At 35.9% G+C, this 15,001-nt stretch overlaps 1 protein-coding gene across 1 annotated transcript; it reads left to right on the top strand.

Annotated features, from left to right (window-relative positions):
* Window positions 1-11,035: 11,035 nt before the first annotated feature.
* Window positions 11,036-13,773, top strand: LOC137931600 (zinc finger protein 787-like). The gene is made up of 2 exons (XM_068775085.1): window positions 11,036-11,123; window positions 12,813-13,773. Exons 1-2 carry the CDS (start codon window positions 11,036-11,038, stop codon window positions 13,466-13,468), a joined length of 744 nt encoding a protein of 247 aa, XP_068631186.1. The 3' UTR covers window positions 13,469-13,773.
* The last annotated feature ends 1,228 nt before the right edge of the window (window positions 13,774-15,001 follow it).

Here is a 15,001-nt window from a genome sequence, read left to right as displayed (position 1 = left end):
CTTGGGACCTCACAAGCTTCAGATAGAAAACAATCGCTCTGTGGTCCGAAGATGTTATGTTGTCCACGAGGCTCAAATCCTCCAGCCGATCGAGCAGAGTGGCCGAACACGCAGTCACGTCGATGCGACTGGATTAGTGCTTCCCGCCCCTGTAGGTATCAAATGTCGGCTCAGACCCTTTATTGAGCAAATAGAGATCCAATTAGTCGTGCGCAGCAGAGGTAGTAACCTCCACTCCTCTTTGGCAGCCCCACTCAGTGTTATGGGCGTTAACGTCGCCGCCCACGTAGTAAACGTTGGCAGTACCAAAGTCTTCCACCGCCGAGCTGATTCGCTCCAGGTAAGATCTGACTGCGACATTTGGTTCCAAATAGACAAATACGATTTCTATCTTCCAAGCCTCAGTTCTCACTTTAGCGACAGCAATGTTAGCTGTCGTGTACCGGGGGCATTGACTGATATCAATCGCATCGCCACATAGTGCAATGGCTGCTTTAACTACTACGCCTGCATCTCGGACGACGCTTTGTACTATCCTTGTCCCCGGATAATACCGCATCTCCTGGACTAGAGCCAGCGCTCACCCCCTCTTCGGCGTCTCGCTAATCAGCTCGGCTGCGACGAGCTCAGATAGCTGCTGATTTACACAACGTGGTACTGGTGGTCCCCAGCCTGGATAGTGCAATGATCCACCGAGGTGCTCTTAGCAATATGTTATTGACGCTCGTGCAATGGCATCCCACCGCTTTCTGACTAGGCGTTCGTCGTCAAACGCTCCGTGGTCCCGTCAGTCAACTTTTACTTTACAATAGTTCCGACAGGTGGGAGGTGTCCCGGACTGCCTATCTGTGCACTCCGATCTATGGTGGCACCCACTACAGTGACCGCACCTCAGACTCGGTACACAACCTCTTGCTGTGTCCGTAGCCGAGGCATCGAGTGCACTGCACCAGAGGGGAGTGATCCAGCACCCTCACCCTTTGTAGGTCCACATGCAGCACACCAGCTATCGTGAAGCGGTTCCAAATCTTCGGCGAGACGATCACGTACACACTCTTCGCCTGAAACGGATATCCATCCTTTGACCCTTCTCAGGGACCCTTCTCAGGGACCCTTCTCAGGAATTTAATATATCCGCGTCCTATATTAGCATAGGACATGACCTCCCTAAGAACTATCGAAGGATCTCTTCCCTTGAGATCCTCCACATTCTGGCCGCTACCTGCGCCCTTTAGTCCCTCTCGTACTCTTTATATATCTGCTTCCGTGCCGCACGCTAATATCACCTTACCGTCCCTTATTTTTCGGACCGCGTCTACCTTGATGCCGGATAATTATAACTTAACATGTTTTGTGCGTAATATCATTTATAATTTTTAACTTGAAGATATAAGATGATGGAAAATTATTTAATTTCGTAGCGGTAAATACTCGTAACAACAATGCGATTACATTTGTTTGTCCCTTTCAGAGCTAGAAATGTGCCTCATGGCTACCACACAATTAACTTTCTCGATCGAGTACGGACCCCCACACCACACTACACCACCCCTGTCGGCCAGGTGCCACCCGTGAGAATCTTACGGTTTTTGTAAGGGGACACTCCATAATGAACTGTACAACTATAGTTTAAATAATTCTTACAACAAAACGTATCTTCTTGCTTATTACCCCTGGCACATTAAGTTAGTTCTTGAAATAAGTTTATTTCAGCGTGTAATGATTGTGAATCGAAAATAAAACCTTTCAAATAGATCCGTGTTCCCTGGTCTAGGCTAGTTCCGATGCAGTGCCTTATTGAACTGTAATATTATAGATAACAAAATTACTTAAATAAAAGCAAATTATGGCACAAGGAAAAACCTGTACCTTCTAAAATCTTAACACCAAAAGCATTATTATTTCTGCCTTTCTGTCTGTTCAGTGTATTCTAGTGCTAAGTTATACTCCTAAGGGCTTGGACAATAACACTTATAATTGTACGTATTTATAATTGATACTACACTAAGAGAGAGTCCTTTCCGATAAGAAAAGGCGTGACTCCTTCTTTTCTGAAGAAAAGTGGATATGTGGGTACAGCTTCCAACATTTTGTCATTATAATTTCTACCGTAGGATGTCCTTTGCCTGACATAGATATAATGTATATTAAATAAAAATCTATAACAGTATACACATGTACAGATAAAATAAATATATAATTAACATATTTAAATAAATATGACAAATTCTTAAAAAATAACACTGTTGCATTATTAATTTATAAATTTTAAGATAAGGTTACCTATAATTTACGCTGCGGTTAAGATAGAACGTGAACACATAGCTCTTAAAGCCTCTTAATGACAAATCTTGCAGTGGAAACCGACGGTCCGTTGCAAAACATTACAGCTCGGATAGTATAAGAACTGTCAACAATCTTCTACCGCTCAGGGAAGTCGTGTGTGCCAAGACGACCTTAAAAGCCTTAAGCCGAGTCGAAAATTAAAACTTTCATAGAGCATTAAGTGAAAGAATACTAAGTGGATACTTGAGCTTGGAATGAAATTTGGAAATGTCCTTATGTTAAATGACCATGCATTGTTTTAATTTTTCCTTTAGTTGTTTTAGTAAATCGTCAACAAAATTTTCGATGTTGGTAAAATTTATGAAGCTGGACCTGAATGGTAGACATAGGATGAGTGGGCCCTCACTAGTTGGCCTGGCGGCTTAGTCAAAGTCGCGCGAAGTCTCTGGATGCGGACAGTCCAAGACCGATCATCGTAGGAATGTTTGGGGGAGGCCGAGGTCTTGAAGGCTGACTTGATTATGATGATATAAATTTTTATTCATTGATCCTAATGACCTGGTAATCTAATATTATCCCAAGATTATTCACTAAAAGGAACTTTAAAACCATTAAAATTATGATAGGAGGTATATAACATTATATTTAACTAATTTTTTGTGGGCTGATGATATGGAGGATCGAGATTGAAGACCTGTGTTTCGATGGAATTGACTTTAATATTCGAGCAGTACAATCTGTTGTATCGAAAAATGAAGTATGAAGCCACGATAACTCTTTAATTCTCCGCTGAGGCTTGATTGTAGATTTGGAGATTGTTTGAATTTTGTTGGTAGGAAGAGAAAATATATTAGATGACTGAATTTATAAATAAATGGAAAGTAACTTTGCCGTTGCTAGAACTTGGACTGTGTAACTAATTGATTATCGTAGGAGACTTGTTAATAGAGTGCGGTAAAGCAAGGCGAATATCGATTATTCTGTATGAATTAATAATTAAAACTTTTCATCAAGCCCTTTTCATTCACCCCTTAGAGATAATTAATAATATGACTAGTACAAATAAATAATATTACTGTAATATTGAGTTTACTTCGAATAAAGTCACATAAAAAATTAAAAAGCTAAAAGTACCTAACAGTATTTTAATGTAATAGGTAGCCCGTTGGATAATTAAAAAAACCTAAAACTACTAACCGCTTAAAGCTAAAAGCAACGCTTTTGAAACGGTTTTGAGGAAGATTAGAGCATAATCCTCCATGCTGCTCCAATCCGAATAGCTAACTGCAAATGCTTACATAATATGAATATGCATAATTTTTGAAGGTTTCCTTACGATGTTTCTTTTGACCGCCGCGCATGTGTAAAATTAGTACTTTTATATCGTAATTACGGCGACCAGAGCCGAGGATCAATCTAAATTGCTCGTATATTATGAATAGCCTGACGTTTAGTTCTCGTGCACTAACTGAAACTATGATGTGTTGGTCTGCGTGTTTTCGGATGTACATTATTTTTAGTAAAACCATGTCATTTACTACACACAGTACCACCTCCATTATCTGGACACTAACATCTCTATTATTAGTTTCTTCAAAAATACATTATAATAATATCAGTTGTTCTTCAATTTCAAAATGTAAAGAGACGAACAGTTGGAACATTAAAAAGGAAAAATACAATAATCCATACCCGGTCTCCTATTTATTCCAAAAAATGACGAAAATTACAATTAATTTTTATTCTAAATTTTAATAATTATTATATTCAAGAAATAAATAATAAAAACTAATTCATAAATATACGAATAATGAGTATATTTTTTTCTAGTGGTAACGCAACTGAGAGACAAAAGTTTTTTTTTTAAAAAAACTTGTTTATAACTTGTTCATTAGATACGATTAGTAAATAACCATAAAACAGGTAGATTAATTAATAATTAAATTGCACAATTTATGTTACAAAATGTGCTTAAATCATTTTGAAAGTTTCGCTGTTAAAATTTGCTTTCGACATAATTTTTCGAGTTATTAAATACAAGTTTTATTCATAGAGCACCTTAATCTAAAGTTGTGATTATTTAGCAAATAGAATTAACAAAGTGATTTAAGTTGTACATTTAATTTTTGAAAATAAATTTATATTGCAATACAATATTTTTAATGTGCAGGAGTTGAAACTCTGTCGCTCAGTCAATGACGAATATCTTCATATGCCACGAAAACATGGGAAAATACTAAAAGTATACCCTTCCGCAGTTGGGGCAACGGATGGGTTATCGCAGACTCTTCCTGGCTAAAAGACCCCGGTTTTTTTATAACGCTTGTTATCAATACGGTTAACTAGTATACAAACTAGTAGTTGAAATCGCACTAGCCAATAGCTTCATTAACATTAGGTTAGAGCTTGAGCTTACTCGTTATCGTAAAAATGCGAGTGGAATTAACTCGCCAATGCGGAACTTGACACCTCAATATGCAGCGAAACATCCCAAAGCCAAGCTACGATGGAACAGCCTCGACTGTACAGCTACCTCCTCTAAGATTACTTAGTCATTCTACCCATCATTTTTAAAGTAACAATCTGTAATTCTGCAATTACCGTTCCTTTGGCGGACTTTCCTTGTCAAAACAGAGTTCCAAACAGTTTTGATGCTTTAAAACAAATCTCAAAATTCCAACCCGTACAAACTAAGCCGTTACCTGAGAAATAGTGAAATGATATACTCCATTGACACCAATAGCCATCGATCTTTGAAGAAGTTTTATCCTCGATGAGAATTTGTAAGAAGTTATCATCATTGAATGCAATGTCAGGGGATATTAAAGAGATATCCACGATAAATTTGAACAAGCCCTGAAACATTTAAAGGAACTAATACAATATATATAGCTTAAGTGCAAAACACTTTAATATCATACGAAGTATAAAAAAAACGAACAGAATGAGATCAGTCTTAATGTCTTAATGTCTATCCATCCCTCTATGATATGGAAGGAATTTAATATAGTAACTTAACGTAAACTTGTCCTGGAATCAGTCTAACGATACTTGAATCTCTCTACTTGGAGTATATTAAATTATTTGAGAACACAAATAAGTCGCGAGGCCACAATTAAATTCCAAGAGAATCCGTTTTCAACGGAAGGTCTTGCAAGCTACCTTAGGACTAATGTGGACCACAGATCCATGGTGAAGGAGCAGCATACATGGCCGACGTATAGAGCTGAAGCTGCCGCTCTGAATACCCTCGACGAGCCCATTTCAGACGAGCAGAAAGACTGCGGCGTAGAGATTGGAGCTTAGGTCAGTGCAACTGTTTCGGACGTGGGTTCGCTGAGGGAGAGGAGCGTCGGGTTTACGATGTGTCGCTCTTCGCACCTTCCGCGGGTTCACCATCCTCTACAGTGAAATAAATATGAATTGTGGCACAATCAAATACCAAATCCATCACAGGATCCTAAGGAGAGCTAGTACTTGAAAAAACTCGGGGAGATTCTTTGCTATGGTTGAGAGGCTGAAAAGTACGGTGCCCAATGTTCCTGAGACCCCCTACTTGGGAACAATGCACTCTTTCTCCCGAGGGATTTTTTGCATGCGGATGTGCGAGAGGTTTCGGCGGCCATACCACTGCGATGATGGAGGAACATAGTTCGATCATAGATCGATGTAAGTCCGGTATGCCCGTTGCACCCGCAAGGGCGGCTATTCGAAGTTACTACCCACGTGTAACAATCATCATCAACAAGCCTCGATTGTCTATAAACCTACGGCGTCGCTTTTTTTAATATAGCATTTTTTTCAGGATTTTTTTTAAATTGCTATGATTTTGTTTGTAATACATAATTCCAGCATCATACATTGCAGAATTTCTTATGTAACAAGAAAATTCGACTACGGTAAACGATAACCTAGTATCACTGTTCGTTACCAGAATGAAACGTTACAGTGAATCGTGCTTGAAGGATACTTCTTAAATAATGTACTTTTTATTTTCATTTCAGAACTAAGAAATCAAAACTGAATAAACTGTAGTTACATAAATTTCAAATAATCACTTTTAAAATTATTACAAAGCAATGAAAAAAATTGATCGAAAATTATAATGTTTAAGTAGGCGTAGCGTGTGAATGTCTTGGCCGATTAACTTATCTATGCATGCAAAAGACACCCACGAGCTAAGACAGCTGGAGGGGTCGCGAGCGCGAGCCACCCCCGTTTCTCACGCAAACACTACATCTGCTTAAAGCTCGGACCCTTCTTATAAACTTCATTACACAACAATAAAACTTGGCCTTATTATTTTTCTTCCCTAGCACTGATTTCACGTAACGGGATTCATTCGTCGCGTCGACATCGCGCGTGCTGTATGTCCCAGTACCCGGGGTACCCTTACTTTTTTCGATAGTGCGAAGTTTCGCGAATTGCAGTTGAAAGTGAAGAGAACTTTTTATTAATAATATAGTTTTGGTTATAAAATGGACGCTTTGATTGATGCTCAAAAGTCAAAATTAAAATGCCTTAACGCACCAGGTACGTAGTTTCCTTTTAATTCTTTATATTTATTGTAAGTGTGCTAACAGCTAATATTTGTTTACTGTGTTACGCTATGTTTTAAAACTTTTTCCTTTTAATCATCATTATGTAACTATTTAACTATATTTCTTTACTTTGCTACTTGGTAATATAGTATTACATTACTATTTAGCTTCTATTATTAATTTCTTGTGGAGGAATTAAAATAAATAATTATTTTACGGCGTTGGGAGAATATAATACACTTCCTAAGTTGCCTGTCTTGTATCTGTCTTGCCCAGCGATTTTTTTACTTTTTTTAATTATTATAATTTAAAGTTTCGCTTTGACACTATTTTTGATAGAACGTAATATTTGTACGTAATATTTCCATTTCGAAGAAAAATCGACGCGAAACAATGTTATAATTCAGTGGTGCACTACTGAATGGACTACAGTAACCAAGGAGTAACGTAATAAAAGCGGAAAAATCATTCTTCGTTTACTAAATACCAACGGATAAGGTTAATTTTTTTAATATCAACACGGCACAACGTCCCGCGCAGTTCAGGCGCATTTTAGGAATTGATAATCCAAGTAACCAAACCTAATTAGACCTGGAATGTTAAGTTATAAGAATTTTGAAAACTAATTTTTTGGTTAAAAAAAAAACAAGAAGGCTTCCAAATCTAAACTTCGATTCTTAAAATGATTTAAACGATATAGCCATGTAATTACAAAACAGCTAGGCCTGACTCTTTTAAGACGGTAGTGTATATAAAATGGATAAATTCTTATATCCGCTCCAGAACTCCTGAAAAAGATAAATAGATTAGGACAAGTTCAAGATGGGCGCTTACCGATGCATTAATTGTCATATCACCGACTCCAAAACACTTCGTTAAATAATTACGAAGTCATCTAAGTATTTCATATATTTGTATTATATTGTTCCACATATTGACTACAATGATCGTCTGAATTGGTTCTGTAGCGATTTTCTTTTAGCTCAAAGTTGAAGGGTGCCCTATAGGAATTTTAATTGGTCTCATTCTATTTTAGACCACATTCGGTTCTTCTAGCATTCTTCTAAAGACTTTCACAAGTGATCGTTTTAAATTATTTGAGTAAATCCTCCTGATATAGCTTTTCTTAAATAGGCCCTATTATATAATTAGTTGCAGTGACTTATACAGAACTAAGAGAAATTCAACGCTATCGGACATTCCACGTTTTTATAAAAAATCAATTCGTACGCAGATCGAAAAGACGCTGCCAAATAAATTACAGCACAGACTGTATAGGCAATGCCAAACCTCGGAACAGTTCTTACATCAACGTATGAAGATAGCTGCTGAAGTCTGAAGTCTGAAGTGCGTGAAACATCAATAATATTTATAATAAAATATTATTAAATCGTATAATTCCACGACATTTGACTAACAAAAAGAAATGTTTTTAATAAAATTTAACATCAATTCAACTAACATCATCCAAAATCTGATAATGTTTAATGCTCAAAAAATATAACTAACATAGGTCGATTAACATGAACTATATGCGTACATTTATCTGTAAAATTCCGGATTCAAAGTTAAATAACTGAAAAAAAAGCAAATTAATAACCTTTCAACAGTTTTCACTGATAGAAAAATATAGTAAACATTGAAAATTTACTATCCATGTTTCGCATAAGAAAACCTAATGTTAAGTTTTGGGTTAAAAGATATAATGGTTAATAAACTTAATTAGTGGACTGTTGAAGAAACTATACCAAAATAACCAAGTTAATTTAGGCGTTTTTATCGAGGTCTAAAAGATCATTTTAAGAACAAATTCAAAACGCTTTCGATTTTGCGAGATGCCTTCAAGTCTTAAATTGCGAGAAAATTATTAACTTAATTTGAATGTTGTAATTCCTCGCAGCAATAAAGTTAAAATTAATAAAAATACAGTTTTAAGAAAAACTTATACTATTATGCTATTTGTAACATTACACGTACGTAGTAACAAAGGCGTCAATAAAGTACATATTGCCGTGTTTTTAACAACATTCAAACCAGCAAACGTTTCAATTTATCAATTCCCATACTCTTCCCGTCTTGTCTCGTATTTCGCTTACTCGCTTTTCTTGAATATACTCAACCGGATGCTGATTAATAAATACGATAGTTGGTTGCTATTGTTTATGCAATATTATTACCTGTAAAAGCGTCTAACTTTGATAATAGTTCTTGGAAAATGTTTATTTGTATTATAGTTACAAAATCAAGGTAATTATCATATTTCATTTATGTACGCAGGCTAATCCGTGTTTCACTCTAGTCTTCGATGACTTATGATCAATCATTCTACGACTTTTAATGAAATGTGAAACTTTAAAAAAATGACAAGTCCTACAAGATTAGAAACAACCACGGTTTGCTCTTGCAGCTGTATTTTAATTTTATATAATTGTTGAAATTGCTGTTAATTAAAAAAAACATATGCTGAAAACTGCTGAACTTTTGAACTTAAACAAAGTTTCGTTTAAAGTATCTTTAAGTTCACTTTAAAAACATTGTAATTACGACGCGTTCTAATGACAGCAGTGAATTTCTATATCGTAACTATTAGTATATCGATCTTTTTCCACTATTATAAAAATGGCAACGTGTTTACCGTAACACATTAAAGCTTTATCTTCAACGTCAAATTTCATAAACCGTAAACAGAAAATATTTTCTCCATTTATACTAATTCTGAATCAAGTCCAAAATTAAACTGTTATTTTATTCATTACTGGTTCATATAGCGTTTTATGCTTTTTTGTATTAAAACTACTATTTATTTTTAACTAATTGTAATTGTAATAAATTGCTCGTAATTACCGAAGAATTTCTGGAGTCACGTTTTAAGGACCCCTTCATTGTCATTGACATCGCTCCTCATTAGCTTCGACAGGTAGAAGAAAAAATAGTTATCCTTAGGCACAAGCTTCTTACTGCTGATAGTGTACGGAGAATATTCCATTCGAGTTACACCGAGCTTGTCCAGATTTGAGGATTTTTGCAACATGTAGGGCTTGGTGTTGTGGCGGAGTATGGTTTTTCACACAGTGTAGCTAGAATGCGTAGAAATCTTTGTTGGCAGTGGTTTTTAATCCGTGCACCATACTCTACCAGTGCTAGCAAACACAGAACATGATCTTCTTTGAATGAAAGTCAGTCTTACCACTCCGCTTGGCGTATCTTCCGGAGTTAGGCACAACTTTATTTGCTTCATAATTATGTGTAGACATTGCTCATCTCCCGTGACGATCTAGTACAAAACAACAGTAAAAAACAGTCATATAAAACTATGACCGTGTGTATCTGGATGGTGTGCGATATGTTGTTAAGGAATTTAAACAAAATATTCTTTTTGCGGTGTACGTTCAGCTCGTAAAGAATCTTTCCACGTATCGTTTTTCACAAACATGATTGAGACTATTTTAGTGTCTTTTTTTAAATTATCAGTTAACTTACCACTTGTTTTCGTCGCCGATGTCAAAATCGCCATTTTTAAACTTCGGAAACCATCTCCGTCTTGTAGATTCGCTTATGACTTCTATTCCGTAGACCTTGCAAAATTTCCTGGTAGCTTCAGAGGCTTTTCGGACTTAAAAGCAAAGTAGAGCATGCGGCGAAAATCTTTCTTTTAACCACCTGGAAATTCAATTTTACCCCCATCCCCGAAAGTAATAAAAATTAAAACAATAAAACGTTTAGGAAGACAGAAAGAACACTAACGAATGAATATTATATAGTTTGACCAACAACAAAAAGCGGTGGTGAAACAAAATAAAATGTATTTTTTACCATGATTTCGGGCTCCAGTTATTTCTCCCAACATATAGGGATAGAATGGCCAAAAATATTTTAATGTAATATACTTAAAAGACATCATAATTTTTTTTTAACCTTATAATGAATATGAACTCGTTCTTGCTTTATTTATGCTTTATGAAAAATTATTCAGATACGAAGTCGTCTCTATGTTTGAACTATAAAATTCTCTAAGCATTATCGATTATCCTGACAGACCTAATTATAAGGCGGCCTGTACGCAACGAATTTTCGCAAGCGCAAGGCAGGTGAAGCAGCGCGGGCGGTTCTACTCCTTTGGCACGCTTGTCCATCAGTCGGTGGCGAGGAGCGGTGTTGGATGGTTGTGTTTCGTGAGTGCAGTGATCTGTGTCTGGTCCCGTATGTGAATGTCCAATGCTTCGACGCAAGGCGCGGGGGCGGCGGGACCGGTCGACGGTCGCACGCTCGACCCGCCGACCTTACGTACCGTTCACTGTACGCAACTCAGCTCTTGTACCTCCGAGTGCATCCAAGGATCAACAATATTGAAGACAGAAATAACACCTGTGTTATAATAATACAAGAACACTAAAAGTGTCACACGGATTGCAACATAGATGCATCCGTATTACAATTTTGGACATTGCCTTCGGGGATACGTAAATTATGTACGTCCTTAAATTAACTAGTAATCATTATTTAATATGTATTATTAAAGGAAAGATTACATTTAAAGTAAAAAACTTTATTGAATCAATAGTAAATAGCTTTTTCTTCGTTGAGAAGTTTGATTTTAAGTCATAATTATAATTAAAAATGCAAGAATTTCATTTACATAATTGTATTTTTAACTATTTAGCTTTAACTGTTTATTTTTTTTACTAACATACTTCCTATTAATTGTTCTATTTTCTATAGGCGTTCGCTATTTTTCTTTTTTTTTTATTAAGCAAATTGCGACATTTAACCATAGTTTTTGGAAGGAAATGTGATTGTAATGGAAATCAGTTCGGCGTATGTAGTAGGATTATACATTGCAGATTATATCACAATGAGCGTTAAAATTTAAACCTCGGCTTCAGTGCGATAATAGACACAAACTGGAAGAAAAGCAATATGGAATTAAATGATTGATGTCTCTTGGGTGCATGAAAATGCAAACCGTAGTTTTGAGGCAAGTCACATCTGATCAAATATCAATAAGTCTATGAAGTAAAAATTCTAAAAATATATGAACCAACATGTGTACATACATATGGTTACTTTAAAAAATGTTATTCATAATCACATAACTCCTATAAGGATACAAAAAATCTACCTCGCGGGCAAACGGTTATGACGAATCAATAACTAAACCACTAAGTACTTAAATTTTATACATTTTGAATATTTTTAGTCAATGAATTAAAAAGTCAAAGCATATGCGTGCATTGACAATTCATGAAACGATCTTTTTAAAGCTCCCGGAATTAATTTAACAGTAAGGTTTCGGAGATCCAAAAAAGATTACGATTTTCTAATTGTAGTAATAAATATAATCTGTACCGCACGAAAAAAATATATATTGTTAAGCAAAATGGGCAGACGATAACTTTGACATAAATAATAAAAAAGAACCCTTCGACATTAATGAACATGTATTATATATTGGCTACATAAAAACACGTCTGCTTCTTATTTTGACTACCAACTTTTTTGTTGGTAGCTTTATGTCGCGCTTCAAACAGAGCTCAATGGCAACGGTCGATACGCCTCTTACGTTATTATTGCCTACAACAAAAACTCATATAAATACGCAAAGAAAAACACCTGGTACCCGTTAACCAAGCACTAAACCTTAGGGGATCATCTTTGTCAAGCCGCAGTTTAATGTGATTGGACGAAATTTTCAAACGCAACACCAATGAGAAGCAAAAGATAAGTTTCGCCCATCAATAGACAGATGCGTTAAAGGTGCATTGTGCTATCACAACTTTACCTACGCTATGTATTGTTACATAGATCCAACAAAAAATATATCACCTGCTTTATAAATTTTTGCGTTGTATACACCCTTGTGATGATTGATATAATGTTTTTCGTTATTTGAATAACAATGTAATAGGCAGATTTCTCCTATATTGAATAAGCGAAGACGTTTACATTTTTTTTTCATAACTTATTGTACACACGTTTTTTTTTCAGGTTGGCATGTACCGATGGGGCGCCCAAGTATCGGGGCGGGCAGCAGTGGAAGTAGCATGGCGGAGGCGGCATCCTTGATTGACAGTTCTAGATACTTACGCAAGAAGCGCCGGCTCTCGCGGCTACTCGATAAACTGTCTGTACAATTACAAAACAATAATCATTACCCGCTTCCGCACTGGCTCATGCTCGAACCCCCTTTTTTCGAAGCTAAGCCGCCGGAGGAGGCACCGCTCGATCTCTCCATAAAATCTGAAACGCCAAAAAAAGAAAAAGAACCGGCCGGATACAACTGCGACACTTGTGGGCAGACGTTCGCCGTGCACGACCGACTAGCTAAGCATGTTGCTTCCCGCCACCGTGAGAAGACTCCGGAAGCCGCCCGCGCTTACGAGTGCGAGATATGCCGCCGACGCTTCGCCCGCTCGGATATGCTGACGCGACACGCCCGCCTGCACAGTGGCATCAAGCCTTACTCTTGCTCTGCTTGCGGGCAAGTGTTCTCGCGTTCCGACCACCTGGCGACTCACCAGCGGACTCACACAGGGGAGAAGCCGTACCGTTGCCCAGTCTGCCCCTACGCTGCGTGTCGACGCGATATGATAACACGCCACATGAGGACACATTCCCGACGCCCACAACCCGCCGAAATCTGATCAAGTTGAGATTTGCGATTTTACTGAAAATAAATGAAAGCGTGGACTGACTTGTTGATTCAGTACATTTCGATTAAGTAGATGTAAGTTTAGTTTAAAGTATATTTTTATCGATAATGTATGTAATTAGCATTTACATATGTTGGAGACTGCAATTTTAGTTCAAAATTTAACGCGACTTATAGTTGTTTTTTTTTTGTTTTTGCAACCATAGGGCAAGCAGCTCTGAGAGGACATCGGTTGGTTATTCCTGGTAAGAACTATATATCACTGTGAAATCTATACCAGTATACTGTGGCGCTTTAATTTGCTAATTTGCGAAATTTTAAACATGTGATTTTTAGTGTATACTGTATATGTAGTTAACTTGCTGAGCGTAATGCGAAGTATTTGTTTCTTGAGAATATAGTAGTAAAAATGTTACGCTAAAAGATTTCTATTCTCTTTAATTTTTAATAAAGAATTATAAACTCATGAAATAAATACAAGGACTAATGTCACATATATTCCACTGCACAATTCATTTTACGGAAAATTAAGAAAACAATTGCAAAACGCCAGTTTAGCGGAGTAGTTATATGATCAGAATTATTTAGTGATAAAAAAATCAACGCTCCAATAATAATGCATAATTTGAGCTGATAAGATTTAAAGCTAAGCGCATAGGATTTACCGCCTATAGTTGTACGATAATAAAATTTCTATAAAAATTGAAAACCGTCTTGCCTTGTTCTCATGTTTCATTCAATTTGTTACTAATGTAGAAAAAAGACGAATGAAATAATATCATTTAGAATAAATTCAATATTTATTTGGTCCGATTCAGTTTGTTCTGTAGTCAAACTTCTACTAAATTAAATGAAAATAGCATTGATATCATGTTTTAAAAACGTTATCAATTAGATTAAAAATAACTAAATTAATCTTGTTCGGGGATAATTTTGGAATACGTTTTGTATATTATTATAAAATAGTAAGTTGTTAACGGCACATGTTGTCAAAATTGTTTTTTATTGTTATCGGTAACTTAATAGTTAGAAGTTATATTATTAATGGCCTTTTGTTTTCTCAGATAATTAAAATAATTTCGTAAATTTACATATGTGCTAAATGCATACGTCTAACTATACCACTAGTCAATGTTATATTAAGTATATCAATCTTGACTAGGCATAGAAAATAAAACTTGATTAACAATACATGTGAAAAATATGCTAAAGATTAATTGTTCATTTCTGCAAGTTATTAATTGTATTTGTTTTTCAATTAAACAATTAAGCATTATGTATGCCAATAGCCCTAACCGTTATTTTAGTATAAAATGTTAACAATCTTATTATTTTTTTTTATTTTATACTCTCAAATCGTAATATTCTGCTATTTAAGGACACTAAGGGTAGTGACCGTGTGAAATTTATGGTTTTTTTTTATTATACGCTAATTAATATTCATAAAGTTAACACAATGTCAGCTGAACATTTTAAATTGTTTGTTTACGCAAATAGAATAACTTTAATAGACTTCACTTTTTAT

Source organism: Battus philenor, unplaced genomic scaffold (genome assembly GCF_028537555.1).
Source record: "Battus philenor isolate CCGP_79_NKW_IND1 unplaced genomic scaffold, ilBatPhil1.0.hap1 SCAF_1, whole genome shotgun sequence".
NCBI classification, from domain to species: Eukaryota; Metazoa; Arthropoda; class Insecta; order Lepidoptera; family Papilionidae; genus Battus; species Battus philenor.
Note: the sequence above shows the minus strand (reverse complement) of the source record. Positions and strands in the feature narration are given on the sequence as shown.